The following is a 25,084-nucleotide window of genomic DNA, read 5'->3' as shown; positions in this document are numbered from 1 at the left end:
GGCCGGCTTTGGGCAAGCCTGCTCCAGCACCTCCCGCACAGCACAGGGGTGCTCAGTGGGCTTCCCCTCACTCTTGGGGCGCTGGGGGGTGAGCCTGGTGCCCACCCTCCACCCTTTGCTCACAGCCTGAAAACCAGGGGCTGGAGTGGCTTCCAGAGCTCAGGGAGACACTGAGGTTTACTTACTGCCTATAAAGGATATCCCAAGGACACAGGTGACCAGCCCAAGAGAAGAGAAGCTCAGGGCAAGGTGTGTGGGCAGGGCGAGGAGCCCCACTCCAGCCTCCCACGGGCAGCAGCCAGGGAGGCTCCACAGCCTGCTCTGGGGTTTTAGGAAGACCCAGAGGCAGGACAGCAGGCGGGGCGACTTCACCAGGCACCAGCTCCCACCCCGAGGTGGCCTCATCAGGACAAGAGGCCCTAGCACCCCAGAAACCACCAAGTCAAAGGCCACGTACTGGAAGAGGAGTCCAGGATTTGGGCTGGGGGGATGTGGCTCAAGCGGTAGCGCGCTTGCCTGGCATGCGTGCGGCCCGGGTTCAATCCTCAGCACCACATACAAACAAAGATGTTGTGTCCACCAAAAACTAAAAATAAATATTAAAAATTCTTTCTGTCTGTCTCTCTCTCACCTCTTAAAAAAAAAAAAAAAAGAGTCCAGGATTTCAGGAGGTTTGTGCCAGGAGTGGAGCAGAGCCTCATGTGCACTTGTCAGGATATCACAGGTGCCACCCGGTTCTGGGGAGAACCCCCACCCAGTGGCCAGTGTGCACCTCGTGAGCTGATGAGATGAGGCCGAGGGCAGGGGTGGGGGCCATGGGGTCCCACACAGGGGACCTGCATTAGCACAGGCAGAAAGGGCTGGGTCCGTGCACCTACTCTGCTCTCGCCCTACGTGGCGAGTCCCCAGGAGGGAACTTGGCTCTGCCAGCACAGGGCAGTGAGCTGGGGCACACAGCATGCCCCAAAGACACCACCATACCTCTGCAGAGCAGACTCTCCCTGAAACACTTCCCTTTCCTTCCCTCCTTCCCCAGCAGGCTGGCACCTCCAGCCCCATGAGAACTATGGCCGCCTACCTGCAGGTCAGGTCCCCCAGACTCCTTCTGTGGCTCTTGTCCACTCTATCCAACAGTGAGCGCCTCACCATTGCCTTCAGGTTTGCTGCCAGGGGCTTCACGGCAGAGCTGCAGCACATGGGCTGGAAACCCCCACTGGAGATGGAAAGGCTGTGCCGGGCGGCACCACACCAGGGCTCCTCACCTGACCCTGCCTCGTAGGAATCAAGAATTCTCACAAAATCTCTGTGTCAAGGCTAGACCAGGGCCGACGTGGACAAACCACTCAGAGAACTCGTCTGGGTCTCACATTTGAGATGCTTTTTATAATAAAATTATACCAAAAACACAGCGACACACAGTGAATAGCTTAGTGGACAAAGTCAGAACCCCAGCTAGGTCAGCAACACAGGAGTAGGCCACCAGCCCCGCAGCTCAAGTTCACAGTGAGTGTTTAATTATTTGTTACACTAATTCTGTTCACAAGAGCGCTCTCCCCCAGCCACCCACAACCAGCCTTCAGTCTCATGTAGACCCAAAATAAAAATAGAGATTAGGACTGTCTAGGCAGGATCCAAAACACCCCACAAGTTGTTCTGCAGCTTGAGATAGGTCTCATGGCCATAAATAATTACTGACACACGTTCCTGCTTAAAAACAAGTCACGTCAAAAGTTTAAGAAATAAGTGTTTCTTGAAGCAGCAGATGAAATATGCACTACGACTTGCCAAGGACGTGGCGATGGCAGGACGGTGGCTCAGGGAGGAACCACGAACAGGACTCCATGAACCCCGCCCCCCACCCCGCACTTGGCCTCGCTCTCAAAGACCCCAACCCCTCCTCAGAAGTAAACGCTATTAGTTTTTCAAAAGGGCGCTCACAGGGTTGTGGGAGGGGAAGACTTGTAAGAAAGCGGGCTCCAGCACCGCTGCAGCCGCCCCAGGCCCCGGGATCTCAGTTTGCATGTTCTGGGGGACCAAGAGCCCTTGGGGACAGGGCCACATGCTTACACCTGCCTTCTGCTCCAGGGGCTGGGTGCCAGGAGGCAGAGCTCAGGAAGGCACTCACCAGCCCACAGGGAAGGGGAAGGGTGCAGACGGCACGTGAGCATAGAAGGCCGGCAGCCAGCCCACAAGCCCACCCAGGCCTGTCCACCGTCCTGCGCTCAGTCCAGGGCCACAGCGGCTCTCAGATCAGGCCCGGGCGCTGGCAGGGGTCCTGTCTGCTCTGGATCGCTGCCGGTCGTACTTCACAGAGACGATGAGGAAGAGCAGGAGGGTGGCCCCCTGGACAGCGGCCAGCAGGAAGAAGTAGTAGTTCAGGTGGCAGCCGTTGATGTTGCCTAGAGGGAGGGAGGAAGGGCGGGAGGGCATGAGACTTCCACACCTGGTCCCCACATGGGGCTGTGGGCTTCCACCCCACAGGCACCAGGAAATGGTAGAATCCATGGCCCCAACACAGAAAGCCCACCCCTCTGCATTCAAGCCCCTGGGGAAGTCCCCACAGTGGTCACCACCACCCAGGGCTCTGCACCCTCGTGCTCCTCCTGTCCCACCCACCTCCGACCCTGATGACACAGGTGGGGGGACGCCTGGCTGAGGGACGCAGCGGCGACCCAGAGGTGATCCAAAGCTGGCTGCAGCTCCCCGTTACCAGGGACTGCCACCCCAGGCTTGGTGCCACCCCAGGCTGAGCAGGTGAAGAGGCAAGGGCGAGTCAAAGCCGTTAGCCATAGCCAGCCTCTGAGAGCCAGCGGGAGGTAAGGGGGCCCTTATTAATTTTCTTTTCCTCTAAATCAAAATTTGACTGAAGTATAAAACATTGGCTTCCTCTGCCTCGCCCCCAGAAGCACACGTGTGACAGCGTGGCGCGTTTGCTCCAGCCGTCTTCCAAAGGCTCTTCTGTCGCCATGAACCAACTTAGGAGCCTCTACGTTCTGCCCAAGCCCAGCACGGAGCTGGCATTCTACTGAAGAGTGCCTGGTTGCTCCCGCACCAAGCCTGGGCCGCCACCTGTGCGCTTCTCAACACAGAGAGCCAGGAGCTGGCTGCTCAGGCCCCGTGCTCTAGACCATTGCCAGGTCCCTGGGAAACCCCTAATGTGCACCCTTGGTAAGCTGGGCAGACACAGCAACGAAATTCCAAACACCACAGGGACACCAAGTTTGTTTCCAGAACTTCCTCAACATTTTCAGGTTTTGGCGCCTGCAAGCTGACACTCCGCTGGTAAATCCGCATCCCTGACACTAGTGTTAGCGCCCACTGGTACCCCAACTACCGGCTTTGTCCCAGGCCATGTGGCTTTTAAAACAGTGCTGAACTCCCAACAAGTACTAAGAAGAGAGGACCGGGCAGAAGAGAGGACCACACAGGTCCAGAACCCTTGATTCTGTGGACCCGCAGTCACCCCTTGAAGAAGAGCTTGCAGACCCCTGGTTAATGCACGCACAGAGAAGTGGCAGGATTTTGGCTTGGCACAGCCACATGGCAAGGGGCATTCGAGCCTCTCAGTCTGTGCCACCAGGCAGCACTGCCTGTCCCCACAAGCCTGCAGGGTGCGCAGCAATTCCCAAAGAGACAGGGAAACAGGCATGCACGGCCGCTGAGGCCGTGAGGATGCAGCTGCCCACAGAGTGAGCTGCTTTGCTCCCCGACACGCTCACAAGCACAGACTGATCTACTGACTGAAAAGCGAGACTCCTCACTCTGCTCTCAGTTCACAAGGACTCCAGGTCTAACAGTGCAGTGATCAAGTTAACATGATGCGCAGGGACAACGGGACAGCACGCGTGTTTACTAAGTGCTGATCCACAGTTTGAGGAAACCAGAGTTTCCTGAGTGTGAACTGCTAACTCTAGATTTCTGACAGACACAGTGCTATTTGACAGGCGCTGTGCAGTGTGGCCTGAGCCCTTGCCATAGCCCAGGCTCCACCATGGGCACCTGTGGACAGAGCCTCGCCCACCTGCCGGGGCCTGGCACTTGCTCAGTCCTAATCCAGGAATGGCACTGACGCTGCCTCCACCAGGGAGGTCGAAGCACAAACGATGTCACTGACGTGCCAGTTCTGAAGTATGAATCTTTCCAAAACCCTTCCAGAGCTCAAAGCTGGCAGGCCAAGCCGAATGTGTTTGTGTCGGCCTCTGTGTGGGGACGTCAGGGCCTATGGCAGAGTTCGCACCAAGCCATGCCAGGACCAGCCTCATCCTGGATCATGCCAGGCCCTCAGTGATGCACCCAGCACCTAAGAAGCAGTGCCACCACCCCCAGCCCCAGAAGCATGGGGACACAGGGAATCCTGGCCCTTGGTGGTGGGTGCCTGTGGGCAGCTGCTGCCCCTTCTAGGGACAGGGTCTTTCCAAGGGGGTGCACTGCCTCTTGCTCTCTCCAAGGGGAGGAAAAAGCAGCATCAGAGTCAGGCCCAGGACCCACAGGCCATGCCACAGACTGACCCAAACTCTCATGGGCAGAAAAACAAGAAGCACCCGTGAGAGCTGAGAGCAGCCAGAAGGGGTCAGAGCACCAGAAACCAAGGGAAGGACAACACAGTCCACTCTCTAGGACACGAAGAAAACAGTGGCACAGAAACTACACCTCAGGACCCAGAGCCTGGTCCCCAGGAAGCCTTCGCAGGAAGTCTTCTGCATGCTCCAATCACAGCACCTGGAGCCCAGGGCCACAGGCCTCAAGGAGGAACAGCACTGGCCAAAGGGGTGCTCACGCTCCAAGGACTGAAAGGGAGAGAAAAGCCCCAGGTCTGCCCACTGCTCTCAGAACCAGTGCATAGCACTGGACAGTCGGCATCTGTGACCACTGGGATGACGGCAGCTTGGGCTTCTGGACACTCTGCGAAGACCTCACAGGAAGGAGTTTCAGCTCCACCTCTGGAGGGCTCTGGGGCTCTGCAACTAACAGAGAAAAGTCCCTGAACTGCCAACGATTTCCAGGGGACGAACAAACCACAGTGGCTAGCACCACTGAAACAGAGCAAGCACTCAGGCAGGAGGCTGGGTGCAGACAGCACGTTGAAAACACAGGAGAATAGGGAGTCTTCTCCCCCACATCTATTATGAATCTGGGGAAAGCCAAACTCTGACTTTTGAGTGATTTTTGTTCAAAACCCAAGATGCCACCTACTGGCATTTAATTGCAAAATCCTATTATGATTGATCACGAATAATGCTTATTAAGAAACAAAAAGCAACTCATCTACCCTTGTCTTTTTAGTATCAGAAAACAAAAGTATTTGTCAAGAAAAGGAAAAAAGTACATAAGACCAAGTTAAATAACGAGAACTTGTGACATGGATATCACTTCCCCCGGAAGCAGTTACAGACAACAGGGACCCTCAGTCAAGGACCCTCCCAGCAGCAGCAGCTCAGCAGGGTGTAGCTGGGTGGCCGCAGACCTGGAGAAAGAAGAGGCTCCGGAGGGCAAGTGGGCCCCTGTGTCCTGAGAAACGTTGCCCACCCGCCCATGTCGCTCACCCTCCCACATGCAGACCACCTGGCTCACCCACAGGCAGCCAAGCTGCAGGGACTCCCCACACCACGGGGGCTGGCTCTTACCAAAGTCGGTGTGGCTGCTCATCCATCCGATGGCTTTGAGGGACACCAGGGCCAACAGCCCTGAGCCCACGAAAGACCCGACGCCAGAGAAGAAGAAGAAGAGGCCCATGATGGCGCTCTGCATGGACCTGGGGGCGGCCGAGTAGGCGAACTCCAGACCTGGGGGGAGGGGAGGACCTCTGGTCAGGGGCACCCGACCCCTGGGGGCGCCCTGCCCCTCCTGATGCAGGAAGGCAGCTCTGCTCGGATGGGAGCCCGGCAGGTGACCACTTCCCTCCTGCAGCAGTGGCTACTCCGCCCACATTACAGCTCCCGAAGTACCAAGAAGCACAGAACCAGCCCCACCTCAGGGACAATGGGGGAGGCCTGCTCCCAGAAGGTGCCTACTCCCAGAACTTGTCAGAGAAACAACTCCCCCATGTCTAAGGGCTTCTTATTTATTTATTTTTAATATTTATTTTTTAGTTATCGTTGGACACAACACCTTTATCTCTTTATTTATATGTGGTGCTGAGGATTGAACCCAGGGCCTCGCACGTGCTAGGCAAACATTCTACTACTGCTGAGCCACAACCCCAGCCCATCAACAGCTTTTTATTAAAAAATATTTTTTTTAGTTGTAGGTGGTCACAACACCTTTATTTTATTTTTATGTGGTGCTGAGGGTCGAACCCAGGGCCTCACATGTGCGAGGCAGGTGCTGCACCACTGAGCCCCAACCTCAGCCCAAGGAAAGGGGACTCTCCTTCAGGATCCCATGTCTTTGTTCCTGAGGTATTGGATGAAACCCAGGGCCTCGAACATGTTAGTCAAGTGCTCCACCACGGAGCTACAGGCCCAGCTCATTGACAGACCTTACAGGACCTCACTAAGGTACCCAGGCTGGCCTGGGACTTGTCATCGTTCTGCCTCAGGCTCCTGAGTCACTGGGATTAATGGCATATGCCACTGTACCCGGCCAGGATTCCATTTCCATAAGTTTTAAATGACTTCAGCAGGCCCAGCTGTAAACTCAGATGCTTACAGTAGCAGGACTCAGAGGCGGGCATGCATCCTAAACAGAAGGCCACTCTGCAGTGACGTACCCCTCACAGAGTCATCAGCCAGTGCTGCATGAGCCCCTCAGAGGTAAAGACCTCCGCTGCCCCCCGACCCTGGCCAGTGCTCCAGACTCTGGGAGTCACCGATTCCCACTTCCACCCAGTGGCCAGAATACAGAACATCCCTGACAGGGACACAGAGGCCTATGAGCCAGACCTGCCACTTTACACAGATCTGCGTCAACCACATGGAGCAGCAAGTGTGGCTTGTGTCCTCGGGGTCAGGGGCACTCTGCAAGCACCAGACCCAGCAGAAGCGATTTTCCCTCTCCCCTCTGTGGCACCTAGAGGGGAGGCAGTGAATGTCGACGCACCCCTGCTGCAGCTTCAGCACACGCTCAGCAGCCATGTTCTAACCCACAGCTACCTACAGGTGACACAGGGGCTCCTCAATTAGCAGAAACACCAAGTACTGCGAACACACATGAAGATGTACCTGCTATGCTTGCAAATATCTCGCTGATGCCGATCAGCACATACTGTGGAACCTGCCACCAAATGGGCAAGTCCGCGGCATGGTACACCACTTTGCCGATAGTCTGGTTGATGGTTTTCTCTTTAACAAGGTCCAGCCTTTTGCTTTCCAGGATTCCTAGAATTTATAAATGGGTTAGTGCAGCATCATTTGTGATCAAACTAAAACTCTGCTTGCCAGACAGCTCTAGATGGTTCTGAAAAGCCCCAGGAGGATGGCGCCCACCTGGCGCCACAGTGCCCATGGCTGAGGGGGCTGTAGCTCTCAGCTCCCTAGCAGGTCCCGAGTCCCCCTTCCCAACCCTGTCCATTGGTGCTTCTACAGCATTCTACACAAACAGGTTCTGCTCACTAATCCTCAAACACCTGACTGCTCATCCACATTCTTGTGTCTGTTTTAAAAAGGAAGTGAGGGAATACGTAGTGGTCCTGTCAGTGAAAGGACAGGATTTGAGGTGTCTTCCCCACCAGTGACAGCCTTAAGGTGACCCCAACACATTACCATTATTACTACAACTGCTCACAGTGATGCCCTCTTCCCTGCAGAGGCCAACTCAACTGAAACATAAAATCCACTTCTGCCCGCCCAGGACTGGGCCCGACTCAGGGGCAGGCTGACTGGCCAGCACCAGGCCAGCACACAAGAGCAGAGTGGCCACTCTTCTCGTGTCCAGGCGAGGGGAACATCAACTGGTGGTCACGGCCTTCTATAAGAATCTCACACACTTTTTTTTTTTTTTTTAATTTAAGAACTTCTAATTGCAAATAAAACGGACCCCGCTATCCAATGTTGATATAGAGATCTATTTATTTAAAAACATGATATGAGGGAGGGCGAGAGACTGGGAAGAAGGCAACGCAATGGATACACTAAAATCACTCCTTTTAAAGTGGGAGCATGAGAAAGGACCAGAACACAATTTCCAGGGAGATAATGAATAAAATCTGGGAACCAAAATGTGCTCAGTTCGCTTCTCAACTGCACTGTCCCAGCAGAAACATCCTCCACATCCAGGCAGAGAGGCCTCCGGGCCAGGCCCAGCAGCTCCTCCATCAAGAAGAGCTGATCACCAACAGCCTTCCAGAGATCTGAGAGCCCTGTGCTCCCATCAAGTCAGAAACCTGCAGCAGCCCAGACAAGGACACACACCCGAGGCCACGTGGCCTGAAGGTCATCAGCAGAAGAGGCCAGCCACATTGTCCCAGGCAGGCAGCATCGGGAAGAGGAGTAGGGGAAACGACGGGGCAAGAACCCGCTGCCAACCACAGGCGGGCACATGGAGGCCCTGGAGCTGGTGCAGTGAGCTGCTGTCAGGAGACACCTCGAGTCTCAGATGACCCGCAGAGCCGAGCTGGGTCAGTCTTCCTTGCCAAGAGCCGACCTGCCACAAATGCTGCGTGCACTCCACAGAGAAAACATGAATCCCATATTCCTAAGACAAGCAAAGGACCTTGGAGCTGCTAGAAACACTGAGAATCTGCTGGAAACACACCTGACCCATCCTCTCAGAACAAGCAGACAATAAAAAGTAAGGCTTTCCTTGGTAAGAGGGCTTCAAACCAGACCCACATGCACAGCCAGGTGCAGATCTGGAGACAAGAAAGGATGCCTGGGGTCTCCATGCAGATAGCTCACAGGATCAAACAGCACGGCCCTGTCATCACGGTCTTGCCCCTGTCATCACCGCCTCGCTGTAACACATAGACATCATTAAGCCTGTGCTGCACCTTAGAGCTCTGGCCAGGACCTGTGCCCCTGCTCGCCAGACCCATTGGCTTACCCTTGCCCTGCACCTCATCTGGGGAAACCCAAGGCCTGCAATTTAGGACTCCTGCTGTTAAAGCTGTGACTGGGTTGGGGAAGCAGCTCAGTTGTCCAGGCCCTGGGTTCCGACCCCAACGTGGCAGGAAGGCCTCAGGTTACGACAACAGATGAATCACGTTATTCAGCACCTGACTAAAGAGTTTTCAGAATGTCCATCAGGCCATAAAGGAAGTCTCAAAACCCCAAGACAGGACTTAAGAAAGCCACGATCTCACCAAACTCCCCAATAAAATGAACCATCATTTACAAAGTATAGGCAAAAATATCAGTATCATTAAATGAAAAAATTCTCTGGAATTGTTCTTGGATCAAAAAGGAAACCACAGAACTGGAGATCATCATGGTAAGTAAAATAAGCCAGACCTAGAAAGTCAAAGGTTGAGCATTTTCTGAGACCTACATGGAAGCTAGTCCAAAAAAGGGAGGGAGGGAAATGGGGCGGGGGAAATGCCATCAAAATAAAAGAAAGATAAATGGACAGAAGAAGGGGACTGAGGGGGAGAAAAAGGGATGAGATAGGAAAAAACAGTGCCCTGAATCTGACCTCACTTTCCTATGTCCACACCACAGGGAATCTCACCATCACGCATTTCTGCAAGTCACTAAAAATAAGGACGAGTGGGATGAGGTTGGGGGGTGGTCCTGAAGACTGAATTATAGCAAATCCTATTCCAAGATTTGGTAATTATGTCAAAATGAACCTTAATGTTATGTATAACTAATATGAACCAAATATTGCCCTCTCAACAAATGTTATGTATAATTAATATGAAAAAAATGAGGGAAAAAGGAAATCAAAACCAAATTTCAACATTCACAGAAAATAAGAGACCAAAATAACAAATCATACAATACCTGATTAAAGCAGTAATAACAGACAAATTCTTAGCTTAAAATGTTTGCACTAATAAACATAAAAAAAATAGATAAAAGTGAACAAAGAATTTAACTCAATAAATGAGAAAAAAATACCAGAAACATACCCAATGGAAAGTACTTAATTCTTTAACTAGAAGACACAGAGCCCAGAGAAACCACGTCCAAATCAGAGCACGTTTGACTCTGTGAAATCCTGCCAGTGCCTCTCCTCTATGGTCTACACCTAAAGCCTAATAAAACGGTGTCAGTGCCTTAAACGAAGGTAAACATAGAAACAGCTAAACTGATAATCCAAGACACTTGTAAGGAAATACAAAGGCATACAAATCTGGCAAGATGAACAAAGAGAGTATGTAAATACATGAATCTGGAAATGAGGAAGGAAGCAACAGATTTACTTAAAAGACTATTTCTATCTCTTACATATTTTCTTAAAACTCAAGAAAATGCATGATTTAGTAGAGACTATTTTAAAAAATTAGTGAATCATGAGAAGAGAAAATTTGCATAAAATCAGAAAAGATTTTCTAAAAAGTTACCAAACAAATGACCTCTCAGAGAGGAATCGGGCTCAGATGAATACTTTAGGCAAATACCTGAGGGACAACACAGAGGGAGAGCTCTCATGGCAGTCAACTATTCTAGGCCACAGGAAGAGACCTACCAACTGCTCAGTGACATGTGGTCCAGGCACTCCACCCGACAAAGCCACACAGACCCCGGCCAGGATGGAAGCAGACAGGCTGCACTGAAGGACACGCGGCCAATTCAGCCCTCTCAGCAAATGGCCTGCTCCAGAAGCGCTCCAAGTGCTGACCACAGGAAGTGAGAACAGAATGACAACAGCCCCAGTGGAACAGGAAGGAGAGATTCTCATGCACCCCCCCACCACCACCACCAGAGAATGATCCAGCACTCATTCCTTCCAAAAACCCCTGGTGAACCCAGGATGGAAGTTCTTGGTTTGCCACCACCAGAAATGCCACTGGAAACTCAGCAGCGAGCTGGAACCCAACTAGTAACATATGTTAAAACAATAATAAAACATTTTTTAACCCTTCAGATAAGAGAAAAATAACAGAAGAAAACAATCAATACTGGTAAGGGAGCCATAAACCAGAATCTTAGACACAGCACTCACCCCTTCACATGATTCATCCCAAGGACATTCTTGGTAGGGTGAGCACCCCACCTGTGTGGATAACCTCGGACCAACCATCGTAGAAGGGACACATTTTTAAATAACATTAAAAATGGAGGGGCTGGGGATGTGGCTCAAGCAGTAACGCGCTCGCCTGGCATGCGTGCGGCCCGGGTTCAATCCTCAGCACCACATACAGACAAAGATGTTGTGTCCGCCAAATACTAAAAAATAAATATTAAAAAATTCTCTCTCATTCTCTCTCTCTCTTAAAAAAAAAAAGGAATACACTAAAAGCATAATTTCAACATGTCATTGCTGACATGAAAAAATAGCTAAGTATATAATACATAAAAATGACACTATGAGCTTCGTGAATACCTTGTCCCTTTCTGCCCCGCAAAAGCAATTCAGTTATACACAGAAAGTGTTCTAGGACAAAACAGATGCAGTGGCCATGCTTAGATGGCAAAGACTATGGGTTAATCTATTTTTAAAAACCGTGACTTGGCTGTATAACAACTTCAAAACCTTGCTACAAATTAGTGGTTAAATCTCTTCTAATGAAGGCTACGTCCAGAGAAGGCATTCAGAAGATTCTGCCTCAGATTCAGGATGCTCTCCCAGTCCAGAGTCTACCACGGGAGTCCCGGGAACAGCAAGGGCTGGTGGCACCATGTGACGGTAGGTAAGAGACCAGCCTGCACAGGCCGCTTCACCAGGCCAGGTCCACACCCAGGGGACACACCCCAGCCAGGGAGAAAGGAGCTGAGGTCAGAATTGGGCCCCTACAGACAGCCGATGGACAAGCCTGCTCCTCCTCCAGATGGCCCGTTAGTGATGCTGCAATTTACTCCAATTTACTCCGTATTTGCTCTTGCTTGTTTACATCACAGTTCTAAAGAGAAACTAACCTATAGAGAAAAACCTCACTCAGACAGAGCACACTTTAATTATCTGTTCACTCAAAAGATAAGGCAGCTCTTCTAAAATGTCCTGGCTTCTTGAATATGGGTCTCCTAAGCCTCAGGACTAACTTCCTGACACCTGCTGAACACAGCTGCAGCTGTGCACTGCTGGCTTAGTAACACCAGCTTCCCTATCATGTAACTAAGTTATTTTATGGTTCAATGACCTTCAAAGACTAATCAAGAAGGAACTTCAAAGCACATTTTAGGAGTCAGCAATAGGCCAGCTTTATGAGCAAAAGAGAAACAACATGTCAGAATGAGAACTAGAAAATGCACAAGAGCCCTTCAAAAGAGCACTCCCTCCCTGGCACCTGCACACGTAGACATGAATTCCTAACATCTGGGAGCAGAAGCGTGACCTGAGCCTATAATAATCGATAAAGTCTTCCTCCCTAGGAAGAAGCACAAAAATTTTCTATAAAAACTGGAAGGATTCTGGGGCCTTCTGAGGCTGACCCCTGCACGGAGACTCTCCTGCTGGAGAACCACAGAGCACGCAGCCATGCAGCAGCCGCTGCTCCAGACCAAACCAGGGGCAGAACACGGCTCCTTAGAGCACACTCCTTAGGTTTCAGTTCTAGAAGGAAAGGAACAATGCATCCTGGAAGAAGACTGGAACTCTCATAGTGAAAAACTAGAAAATGGAGAATCATCCTAGGAAACGCTTGGTGGTCAACTTTCCCAGCACACACACTCCTGGGCCACCTGCTGCAGAGCACACACCTGCACCACCTTAGCAGAGCAGCCGTAGGGGACAAAGGGGCTTACCTGCAGCGAAGGCGGAGCACATCACGAAGAACATGCCCACGGCGATCCTCTTCAGGGAGGACGGCAGCAGGCCGTGCCTCTTCAGGATGGGGTCCACCAGCTTATCCTTGAGCGGAATGAGCACCAGGATGAGCACAGCATCGAACATGGTAAGCCAGGCCGCTGGGAACTGCATTCAGAACACAGGGGGCGTCAGGCCCATAGCCCGAGCATCCCTCCCTCACAGCACAGAGGACAGTCCATCCCCACCCAGGGAAGCCGCTCTCAGTTCCAAGACCCTGAACTGGGAACACTTATTTCTAAATGGATCTCTTGTTCTATGCTTGATAGGGACCAGTCAGATAAAGATACTAATTGATGTGTGATTGCCATTGTCAATTCACTATGACAAATGGCCTGACCAATGGAAACATGTGCCCTACGATGTGAAGGTTGAGTCCCAGAAGAACGCTGTTAGTCTAGCAATAAATGGCAATGCATAAGACGTCCAAGCGTCAACCTCCGTCAGCCCAGTGGTCTTACCGTGTGAGGAGTGGTTGTGATGCTTGAGATCTCTGGAATCTTCAGATGAAGACTCTGTAAAACGTACGTGGTCTGCATCTGGGCACAGAAAGCAGCACTGTTACAAGTGAACCAGACATGGTGTCTGAGGAGTGTGGCCATCTCCTTCCCAAACCAAGAGGGAGGCCTCGTGGCAACTCTCAGAACAGATGGCGGTTCAAGTGAGAAGAAGAAACGAATTTGTCACCATAGGAGTCCTCGAGATGATTTTGGAAAAGAACTGCCAGTTCTCCAAATTGAAACTAAGTTAATGGAGGGCCCAGAAAATCAGAAGCACACTCCTTCTCAGCTTCTTTTCTGAAAAGGGTTTCAAAATATTTACAGCAGCCAAATGAGTCTATAACTAAAAACAAAAGCTCTTCAGAGATTCATGGGAAAAAAAAATCCCCTCAGTATTAGACAGAACATGTGAGGGCAGCGCGCCTGGGCAAGGGGCCGTCCAGCCGGCATGTACACCCACCTGGAAATAGACTGTCCAGTAAGGGATCAGAGCCACGAACACAGGCACAATCTTGACGAGGGCTTTCACATCCTCCACTCTGTCCTCTGTGAACGGCCCTCCACGAGACATCTTACATGAATCAAACAGACTTTGTTTAGAAGGTTGCTGAAAGACTCCAAGGCCTTCACTTTGGGAAACAAAATGAAGGAGTTAGTTTTCTTCCACCCCAGCAATCAAGTATTTGGTAACAATTTAAATTTGGGGTAGGAAACCAGCTCAGCACATGGATTCTGCTGTAGCTGTCCTATTACAAACTGTGCACACCACAATACAGCTACCCGAATCGTTTCTAAATGTGGCACAATGTGCTGGAGCAGCTGACAAAGGCCTTATGCTGGCCTGCCTACAGCTACATCTGCTGTGACTGAGCAAGCCAGAGACGCAGCTGGACTGTGTCCGAAGGCCCATCTAACCCAGCACTGGTCACCCTGCTCAGCAGGCTACTGTGCCAAGAGCCAGCAGTATCTGCTCATCACTGAGTGGTGTTTAAAACAAACAAGCAACTGTGCTAGACGGTTTTTTTTTTTTAAATATTTATTTTTTAGTTTTAGGTGGACACAAAATCTTTATTTTATTTTTATATGGTGCTGAGAATCGAACCCAGTGCCTCGTGCATGCCAAGTGAGCGTGCTACCACTTGAGCCACATCCCCAGCCCCCTGTGTTTACTTTTCTCTTGCTGTGCGGGGGGGGGGGGGGGGGGGGGGGGGGGGTCCAACCTGGGGCTTCTCACATGCTGGGCATGTGCTCTCCCACTGAGCCGCATCCCCAGGCCCAGGCTACTCAACATCAAGGCTGACAGCCGGTCTCATGTTCAGTACAGCCACAATGGCATCCTCTCCCAGATAAAGGGGAGGGAGGGGAGGGCAATGCCAGAGGAGGGCAAGGAGACAGGAAACAGGGAGGGCTTCTGTTCTCAGAGCCTTGAGCACTTGACCACTCACCCTGACCATGAGCCTGGGAAGTACTACAGGATCTACTGACTCATTTCACAGAGGAAGCTGGGGCACAGAGAGGGCAAGAAATGTGCCACAGTCACAAAGCTACAAGGCTTGGGGACTCGATGCAAATCCAAGCAGCCTTGGCCACGGTAGCATACCACTGCCCCTCTGCTCCATGTCTCCCTCACACACGGACACCACAGTCCAGCGCATGGCTGAGCGTCCGGGCCTCACACCAGCACCTTTGCTTCTCCCTCTGGCTCTGATTTGTCCTTCATAACATGAGCAGGTCCCACCAGGCAGCTCCAGACTCCTTCCCATGCCCCAAGGCTGGGGGAGTAGGCGGGGAGGAGGACTGCACACTCTTGCTAATGCCAAAGACACCAGAAGACAGTCATCTTAAGAACACCTTCCAATTCTGGGACTCAGAGAGAAATGGCAATCATCCACTTTCTAGTTTACAAACTCATGTCCCATTTTACTAAGTTGCCCCTATTTAAATTATTTTTAACTTATAAAGTTGATGTTTCATCTAGACATTCAGAATAGGAAAAAATAAAAAAGCTAAAAACTACAGATTAATATTTTAACCAAATTTATCAAAATCAATTCAATAAGTATTTTCTGAGTACCTACTGTGCACCCAGGGCTGTTATGATGGGTGCTGGGGACACTGGAACACTCTGAAGTCTTTAGGCACTAGTTAGATCCTACCAGAGATGGGCCACATCACGCTAAGTATGTTTCTCCAAAAACATTTAAATTCCAAACAACGAATGCCCTTTGAATGAAGAAGCTTCCACATGGGTTACTAACTGGCTGCACTGCTTTTGTTTATCACTTAAACATTTTAAAAACTGCAAAGTCAACATGCACCAAAACCCCCAGCTCATACATAGTTGGTACACTATTCAGTGACCTACCATGAAGTCACAGTCACATGTAACATCAGAACACAGACAAGAGCCCACGGTTTCTCCCTGGAAGCCCAGGGGCACAGTGCATGCTCTGTGGTAGAGGGCCATCAGTTCTCATGGGCTCTCCACTCAAGGAGGAGTGGATCTCAAGGAAGCACTCAGGCCATTTAAACAGATCCTCAGTTCTCATTTAAAGTAAGCATTACATCATCTTTGAAACAAGAGAACCTAGACCAGAAACTGGGACTGGCCTAGATGAAGACAAGAGTCTCACATGGAAACTGCGTGCACCCTACTTCCCTGGGCTCAAGTTGGTAGCTGCTACTGACTGGCCCCATCAGGGACTGGGCATCACACTCAGGTCGCACTGGGCCTCTCAGTCCATCTCCACTATGCAAAAAGAGAAGGCCTAGCAAGGTCACTGACTCTCCAATGTCACACAGCCACTTCACACAAACAGCCTAGGTTGACAATTCTTTAAACCATCAACTTTTCTCCAAGTAGCCCTCTGTAATTACTTTTGCCCAGGAAGACTCCAAACACAAAAGCAGCTCTAACCCTCTTCCCTGTGCCAGCAGGGCCTGCTCAGGCCCAGGAGACAAGGAGGGCGGCCTGGAAAGGGCTGCCTATGGCCTGGATATCAGCTCACAGCATCAACATCTGCGACCAAGACCTCACTTCTGCCTAATGGGAGTAAGGACTACAAAATGTTGGTGTCTCTGCCAGGTACTGTGGCACACGCCTGTGATCCCAGCGGCTGAGGAGGCCGAGGTAGGCGGACCACACATTCAAAGCCAGCTTCAGCAACTTACAGAGGCCCTGAACAACTCAGTAAAACACTGTCTTTAAATAAAATACAAAAAAGGGACCAGGGATGTCGCTCAGTGGAAAGTGCCCCTGGGTTCAATTCCTGGTAATACCCCCCCCCCCCCACCAAATGCTAGTGACTGCTGCTGAGCAGGGCAGCTCTCGTTTTAAAGAGTGCCTGAGTGTGCACCCACTACTAGAAGGTTTGAATCAGGTGTCTGAAAACTGTGGTGACTCCTAGCATCCCCAGCTGGCCCGCTGAGAAGAGCACACCTGTCATACACCACATGAGGGGCCCAGAAACAACCTCAGACATTCTGCCTGCAGCAAAAAGGCTGGTACTGGGGCTTTTTTGGTGTAGTTTCAGAACGACCAGGGGCAGGAGTGCCAGTCAGACATGGCCACTGAGGCCCCAAGCACAGGAGAAGACAAACGGCAGGCACGCGAGGCAGACATTCGGCCTGCACCAGGGGAATCCAGCAGAGGTACGCGGCCCCAAGGCCCACTGAGAGACTGCTAGGCATCCCAGGCTGATCAAGCAGTCCCTGGGGGCTGACTGTAATGACCTGGAGATTCCTCTAGAGACAGAGTGTCCTACATCTTGACTGTCCTATCCTGTCACAGAAACACACAGCTTGAAGGGATGGTCTTACCACATGAATGGCTAATGGGCATCTCAACAAGTTAACAATGCAAAAATGACTGAGGTCTCTTCTTAAGCTAAGCTCCAGACTTTTCTTTATCAGCCTGCATTTGATGAGTACTTGTCACAGTATGAGGGGACATGGGGGGGGGGGGGTTCCCAGGACACAGGACTTCCTGACTTAAGATCCCAGTTCCTGGAACACTCAGCACAAAGCTGAGATGGTCTGGCTCCCTAAAATGCATCTCAAAACCCTGCTACTGGTCCTTCTGCTGGAGCAGCTGCTGCGGCCCCTGGACACTAGAACACCTGCTGACCTGACAGACTGCTTCTCTTGCCTCTGACAAAAAAGAGACCAGCCAAGTAAACAGTGGCTTAGATGTTCATTAACGTATTTCAAGATGTTTCAACATGGAACATCAGGCATGCAGCATGTACTCGGTCTCTCTCTGCCCCGGGCCGACCATCCTCACCTACAGGCTACACTAGGCTGCTGGGGGCTTCCAGCTGCACTGGCAGTGGAATAAATTGAATATGAGCTCCCCACACGCCCACACCCTTTGCATGCCCGCCCCCGCCCCCAGATGAACATGAGAGAGACCAGACCCGCTAAGGGACAGCAGGGAATAGTCCTTCAACATCCTGCCAAGCAGATGCAAGGCTAGAGACAGGAATTCCAAGTCATGCAGCCCCGTGCCCAGCACACACAACCACGTCATGTAAGCAGCTGTTCTGGTGACAGCGAGTGAACAGTCCCACAGCCCGAGAGGAGACTCAAGCACTTACCTGCTACGGAGGCGCTCACCGCGCCTCTGGGAACAGCACGAGTATGTCAGTATCTTGAACATATCCGTGAAGGCGCTGCCGTCGGGGGGCTTGGTGATGAAAACACTCTGGCCACAGAGGAAGACCACAAACGCAATGGCAACGCAGACCGTGGGGATCAGGTACCCCGTGAAAAAGCTCATGTTCTGCTGAATGTAGGCAATGCCTCCTAGTGAAAGGATCGCTCCCAAGTTAATGCTCCAATAAAACCAATTAAAAAACCTCCTAGTGGCCTCTGGACCTCGATCTTTGACCTAAAATAACAGGAAGGAAAAACACTTGAAAACAAGTTACAGTAACTTATTCCTTTATGTATCTTTTCTTTCTTCTGAGTCAAGGTCTCACTGTGTTGCCCAGGCTGGCCTTGAACTCCCGCCTCAGGAGTCAGCTTCCCAAGTAGCCAGGACCACAGGTGTGCCCATGGCAGCAGCAGGGCTGTAATAATCTTCACAGGTGAAAAAAAAAAAACAAGCATTGCTTAAAATTACTGCCATCAACAACCTTTAAGAAATGCAACGCAATCAAAATGGTGCTTACAGATACATTCAAGGGTCTCGTGACACTCATCTACTACCAATGCTGGGCTATCTAGGGTGGTTCCCCCAAATGCCAACAAATTCTACAGTACACTAAGTCTGTGGGTCACCTGCTGCAGGACCCCCTGGAATGCTCCTAATGACAGAGGCACAGGACCACACTGCAGACCCCAAGTCACCTGGTCTGAGGCTGGGGTCTATTAGCCTGTGCTACACGGCTACGCAGGTTCTTCTGCTCACAGGTAAGTTTCAGAAGTACCGCACAGCTCATGCCTCACCCAGCTAAATGGCACAAAGCACCTGGCAAAGGCTCACCCCCTCGGGCTGGGCTGGGGCTCAGAGGAATAGCACTTGCCTGGCATGTGTGAGGCACTGGGTTCTATCCTCAGCACCACATTTAAAAAATAAATAAATAAAATAAAGGTGTTGTGTCCACTTACAACTAAAAAAATAAATGATAAAAAAAGAAAAAAAAAAAAAAAACGCTCACCCCAAACACACTGCAGATAAATCCAAACACCCCTGCATTCTCCTGCCTCGGTGTCTTGAGTAGCTGGATTACAGGCAAGGCTACTCCCCCCAACTTGATGCAATATTTTAAGCACTACTTTTGTTTTTGTTTTTAAAATATTTTTAGTTGTCAATGGACCTTTATTTTATTTATTCATATGTGGTGCCGAGAATCAAACCCAGTGCCTCACACATGCTAGGCAAGCGCTCCACCACTGAGCCCCAGCCCCAGCCCCACTACTTTATTTTTTAAATTAAAGTAGAGGTGTAAAAGACATCATTAAAACCAAGTATTGGCCAAAATCCATTATTTTTAAGTTGAAATGGTTAAGCATACCTACTGCATTGGCAGGTAACAGGTTGAATTAACTATATGGTTATATCATCTCGAATTAAAAACCTGCATTTTAAATAAGCCACATTCATTCTCAAGAGTTTAAACTTCCTCCTGTGCATATCAAAACAGAACAGAGGCTCTGAACCAAATTCAAGCATTGCCACTGAACCAAATTCAAGCATTGCCACTGAACAGTGTGGACTGAGAATTTCTTCCACAGGGGCACATTGCTTTTCCGTGCCTTTAAATTTTACTGAACAGTGGACATGATGTTAAACTGGAGACAGACACGAAGAAAAACGTGAGCTGAAAAATGTGACAGAAAAAAACATAAGTGTTTTAAAAAAAAAAAAAAAAAAAAAAAAAAACCAGCCGGGCGTGGCAGCAGTGCTCTTCTCCCCCGCCCCACCCCAGTGGCTGGGAGGCTGAGGCGGGAGGATGGTGAGTTCAAAGCCAACCTCAGCAATGGTGAGGTGCTAAGCAACTCAGTGAGATCCTGCCTCTAAATAAATAAAAAACAGTGCTGGGGGTGTGGCTCAGTGGTTGAGCACCTCTGAATTCAACCCCCGGTACCAAAAGAAAAAGTAAGCAACAAAAGGGAAGAGGTCAGTTCACACACAAAAACTAACACAGACAACTGATCCAAAATGCATGGGGCTCTCCCACTGCCCATGGTGGCTCTTCACAGAACCCACAGGAAGATGCAGCCCGTCTCCACATGAAGCAGAAACAAACCAACATCAGTTAGCCTAGCAGAATCCTAGCCTTGATTCTACCCATCCCTGTTTTCTGGATAAACTTGTGGTCAGTTCATTTCAAATTCTAAGGGCTATCTGCCCAAATTAACTCATAACCAAAGCCTGTTCTTGGGGCCCAAGTCACCACATACCAGCCATTCTGACAGGAGGCTGGCAGACGCCCTGGGCACATCACCAGCCTCCTGCATCCGCAGACAGGCCACAACCCCTACTTCCTACCAGCCATGCTGTGTCAACAAGTGTGCAGCTGCCACCTACCCTGCCAGGGTGAGGCTTTTCAAAGGACTGGTCAAAGCATACCACCAAAATCAATTTGGAGAAGCTCAAAAGATGGAACTGAGCATCAGGTTAAATAGCTGGCTGACTTGGAAAAATTCCTTCAAATGCAGAGGAGGGCAATTTGCTCTACCAAAAAAAAAAAAAAAAAGCATTATTTGCTGTCTTCATTTATCTGCACAATAAGATCTTCCTCCTTCAGATAACTACTCAACTACTGGATTCCCCCATCAAGAATGACCCCGACTTTGAAAAGGGGTAAACAACAGGGAAATGTAGGGCTGGAGGGATGTACATCAAAATAGTTCACCCCGTTGGACTCCCAGCTTACACACTCACTTTCAAAACCACCAGCCTGTCTCAAAGTCACACAGCCTGACCCTACTCACCTCTCCAATCAGAAGGTTTTCCAGGGGCATATGTGAAAACCAACAGTCAGGAGAGAAAAAAAAAATACCTTAAAATGCAAGCAGGTTCCCTCCACATGAGAGGGCCTCCGGAATCCCACCAGGACCAGCCCGGACTGGCAGGGAACAAAGCCCCTGGCCTCAGGGTACTAATCCCAACATCTTCTGTGGAGGTACCATTTTACATAAAATTTACCCCTTAAAAGCCTGGTCCAGGTGGGCAGTACAAACCACCACAACTACCCAGTTGGTCACACTTCCTTTACACTGCCAGCCCCTCCTTCAGCATCACTCCCAGGCCCCTTCCTGGCCACAGGCAACCACTGGCCCAATACTTCCTGCACTGGATTTCCACATGAATGGGTGTACATGGAATCCAGTGTCTGGCTTCCTCCAGATAATTAGTGTCATGTTGAGATTAACCAGCACTGCACTTCTTTTTTATGGCCCAATAATATTCCTCTGGTTTCCTCCAGATAATTAGTGTCATGTTGAGATTAACCAGCACTTCACTTCTTTTTTATGACCCAATAATATTCCTCTTTATGTCTATGCTGCATTGAGCTCATCCTTTCATTAGTTGACAGACACCCCCCTAACTTTTCAACTTACAGAAAAGTTTGGAAAAATCATAAAATGGACTCCTCTATACTTATCAGATAGTTAACTCTTTTTTCTAAAGAAACCAGAATATTTCTGCCTGAACTATTTAGAAATAAGTTGTAGCACCATAAGTTCACCCACAAGATTCCATCACCCATCTCCTAAAGCAAGGACATTCTTCTACACAATCACAATGCCATCAGCACACCCAGAACTGTAACATCAATGCATAAATCACCTGATGTGTGGTCGGCAGTCTAACATCTCATACACCTAGAAAGCACAGCTTCAGGAGACCCTCAGAAGCCCATCACTTTGACCTGGCAACCCCGTCCTCTGTGTCAGTCCTTCTACCCAGGATGGTCCCTTTCTCACCAGAGTGCTACATGGGAAGAGGTGGGCCAGGTGGCTTTGGATGAGACATCTTCACACGTAACTATGGGTCAAAACAGTGCTGGTTCTTCCAGACCAATCAGGACAAGCTCCTCAGGACCACTCAGGAGCTCCTTTAAGAAACACCAATCACTGATCTGCCGAGTAAATGGAGAGCACAACCTTCTAATTCAGACTATGTTCAAAACTTGTGGCCCTGTGCACTCGCTGAGCAGTGAGAGGGGCAGGACTACAGTGTGCACACCACAAGCTGTGGGGCTTGGATAAGACATTGGTAGCACCCACAGGAAGAGGCATCGATAACCAGTCATGCTGAGCTTGCCAGGTGTGAAGAGAAGGGCAAAGATGCTCCTGGCTCCGTCCTGAACCTTTGCCTGGGGCTGGGAGATGATGGTACCAGGGCCAACACCATGAACCCAGACCTAGAAGCAGCTTGGGTGCCATGGCCAAATTAAAGGTTAGGAAATCAGTGCTGGACGCCAGGATGAAAGCCTGACTTGACCATTCCCTACCTCGCACAGGAAAACTTGGTGCCTCCACTTCCCCATCTGTAAGATGAATTTAAGACTCCCATGCAGCTTAAAGCACGTCACTGTACAAAGACTAAATTCAAAATTCAGTATGTCAGGCAGCTACAATCTCATTCCCCGGGGAAGCGTCTCCTTTCTATATGGACAACCTCACACAGATGCAGTCAAAGCTCAGATTCAAGGGCAAGCTCCTGAACCGGGGCTCAGCTAGGTATTATCTGGGAAACTTTAGGCAAATGATTCAACCTCTCTGGCCTCAGCTTCCTCATTTATGAACTGGGCACTTTGAAAGCAGGGAGTCACGTGGACTAAGTGAGTACTCAGAACATGGCTTGGGCACAGTAAGCACTCATGAATGTCAGCAAGGGACACACAGAGCCATGAGAACAGACCCTAGAGTCATCTTCCCCACTGCTGGGGGCACTCATCAGCACTCCCTACCCACCCCAAACTTCTAACCCCTTGTCCTCTGCTTCCACTCTAGTTCAGGCATTCCCACTGGCCAGCTGCAGCAGACTTGGACCTGGAACCCTCCTGACAACACTGCCCACTATGCAGCAGACACCTGCAATCTGTTTCTGAGACAGAGCAAGTAGATGCTGGAAGACATCATCTCCATAACTACTACTCAATTCTGCCACTGCAGGGAATGAGAGCAGGAATGGGGAGGTCTGTGTTCTAATAAAACTTTATTAATGAAGAATCAAAGTTGAACTTCACCTGCCACAAAATACTCTTTCCAACCACTTAAAGATGTAAGAACCATTCTTAGCAAACAAGTCCTTAAAAACAAGGAAGTAGGCCTGATTTGGCACCCAGGCCATTTGCTAGCACTTCCTTTCTCACCCGAAGTTCTGCATGACTGACTCTAACCTCAACTCTGGGCAGTGATGATTCACAGCAGCTGCTGGATGTGAACTCAAAAACTCTTCCCCTGGCCTTTCCTACCAACCCCACCCCAAATCCTTTAAAAAAACTAAGATGTTCACCCAGCCCATTTATTTGTAAATGAAACCCAGCAATGATGGGGACTTTCCCTGGCTTTCTGGTTCCAGGGCCTTTGCACTTGTTAACCTCACTGTAGGGAAACCTTCAACAGCAGCGACCATTTCTATCCTTCAAGTCTCAAAGTCTTCTCTCACCACAGAGAAGTCCCTTCTCTTTTAGACTACTCTGGCCATCACTTTATGCATGGATCCCAATCAGCCTTCCAAGCACCCACCACACCTGTCTATACTGCTTTCTCCTTGATCCTCCTTACACTAGAAGAAGCTCCCCTGTTCCTACAGTCCCTTCCGCACGGGGCAGGGGCATGGGTAGATGCTAAGTGAGGCAGTGGGGTGGGCCACGGCTCTCTGCTTTTGGGCTCTCTTCTCCAAGGCAGAGGACCCCGCGCCTGGCCGATGGGTCCCGTCCCGTCCGCGCCAGGTGCACAGCCAGGCGGGGAGTGCACGGCCACCGACTCGCGGGCTCCGCCAGCACCGGAACGCAGGTGCAGGGACGCGGCGCGCTCACCTGGTCCGCGCCAAAGGGCGTGATGTTGGCCTTGACGGTGGCCACACCCAGGCCCACGAGTACCAGCCCCGCGAACGTGGCGGGCGCGCAGCGGCGAGCGGCGGCGTCCGGGCAGGCGTCGCTGCCATTGGCCGGCAGCGCCGAGCAGTTGAGCACCCGCGTCGGGCGCGGGGTCCCACAGAGCGCGGCGCGCGCGGCGGGCGCGGCCAGCAGCGGGAAGGCCAGCATGCCCAGCAGGTAGAGCGCCAGGCTGAGCAGGATGGCGCGCGCCCGGCCGAGCCGCGCGTCGGCCAGCCAGCCGCCGAAGGGCGAGCCCAGGTAGGTGAGGCCCATGAAGAGCAGCAGCGCCTGGCTAGCCTGCGCGCCTTCCCAGCCGAAGGGCGCGCCGTTCAGGAACAGCACCAGGTTGGACGTGACGCCGTAGAAGGCGGCGCGCTCCAGCAGCTCGGTCAGCAGCACGGCCCCGCACGCCGCGCGCCGGCCCGCGAACGCCCCGGCCGCCGCCCGCCGCGCTCCCAGCAGCGGCGCCCGCTCGCCGGCGCCCTCCATGCGTCGCGCCGCTCCGGCCGCCGGCCGCTCCCGAGAGGCCCCGCGCCGCCCCCGAGCGAGACCGCCGAGTCGCACCGCCCCATTGGGCGGGATCGCTTCCGGTCCCGCCCCGGAAGTTGCGGAGGCGGACTGCGGAGCGTGCGCTGAAGTGGGGGGCCGGCAGGCTAAGGCTTGGGGAGAGCTGGTCCCGCTTCCCTGGCGCGCTTGGTGCCGCCGCCTGGAGGACTCTCGCGGGGCGGCGGGGAACCGCGGTTGGCCGCGTCCTCCGGGCGCTCCCTGGCCTCGCCATGCGCCTGATGTCAGCTGCACCCCGCCGCCCCAGGCTGTACAACCGAAGACGACCCGGACGTCGCCCCAGCACCCCTCAGCGGCGACTTGCCCCACGGAGAGCCACCGCTCCACCTGTTTCAGGTCTTCCCGGAGATTGCCCCAGACCACCCCTGTCACGCTCCCACTCTTCCCGAGCGGTCGTTCCCGAGAAGCCCGCCACAGTCCATCCCATCCCATCACCCTTTCCCTGTAGAACCTTCAGTATGGTTGGTGGGTCTCCCGAGGCTGCACGTGTTTCCCATAGGCCCAGGCAGCAGAGATTTGGCTGTCTTGCTCCTGTCCCCAGGCCCCCCGCACCTAGGAAAGTAGCATCTGGTGGAGTGGCAGCGTGTCCTTTAAAAGCAGCCCCAAGCATGGCTTGGT

The 25,084-nt window shown here is 51.5% G+C and overlaps 1 protein-coding gene across 1 annotated transcript; it reads right to left on the bottom strand.

Annotated features, from left to right (window-relative positions):
* Positions 1–1,866: 1,866 nt before the first annotated feature.
* Slc15a4 (solute carrier family 15 member 4) lies at positions 1,867–24,391 on the bottom strand. Its single transcript, XM_076838866.2, has 8 exons — positions 23,843–24,391; positions 17,939–18,231; positions 13,804–13,972; positions 13,305–13,382; positions 12,783–12,951; positions 7,161–7,316; positions 5,625–5,783; positions 1,867–2,399 (listed from the first exon to the last, which is right to left on the bottom strand). The coding sequence occupies exons 1-8, from the start codon at positions 24,389–24,391 to the stop codon at positions 2,251–2,253; spliced, it is 1,722 nt and encodes a 573-aa protein (XP_076694981.2). The 3' UTR covers positions 1,867–2,250.
* Between the last annotated feature and the right edge of the window lie 693 nt (positions 24,392–25,084).

Source organism: Callospermophilus lateralis, chromosome 1 (assembly GCF_048772815.1).
Source record: "Callospermophilus lateralis isolate mCalLat2 chromosome 1, mCalLat2.hap1, whole genome shotgun sequence".
NCBI lineage: Eukaryota > Metazoa > Chordata > Mammalia > Rodentia > Sciuridae > Callospermophilus > Callospermophilus lateralis.
This window is presented reverse-complemented; position numbering and strand designations above follow the sequence as displayed.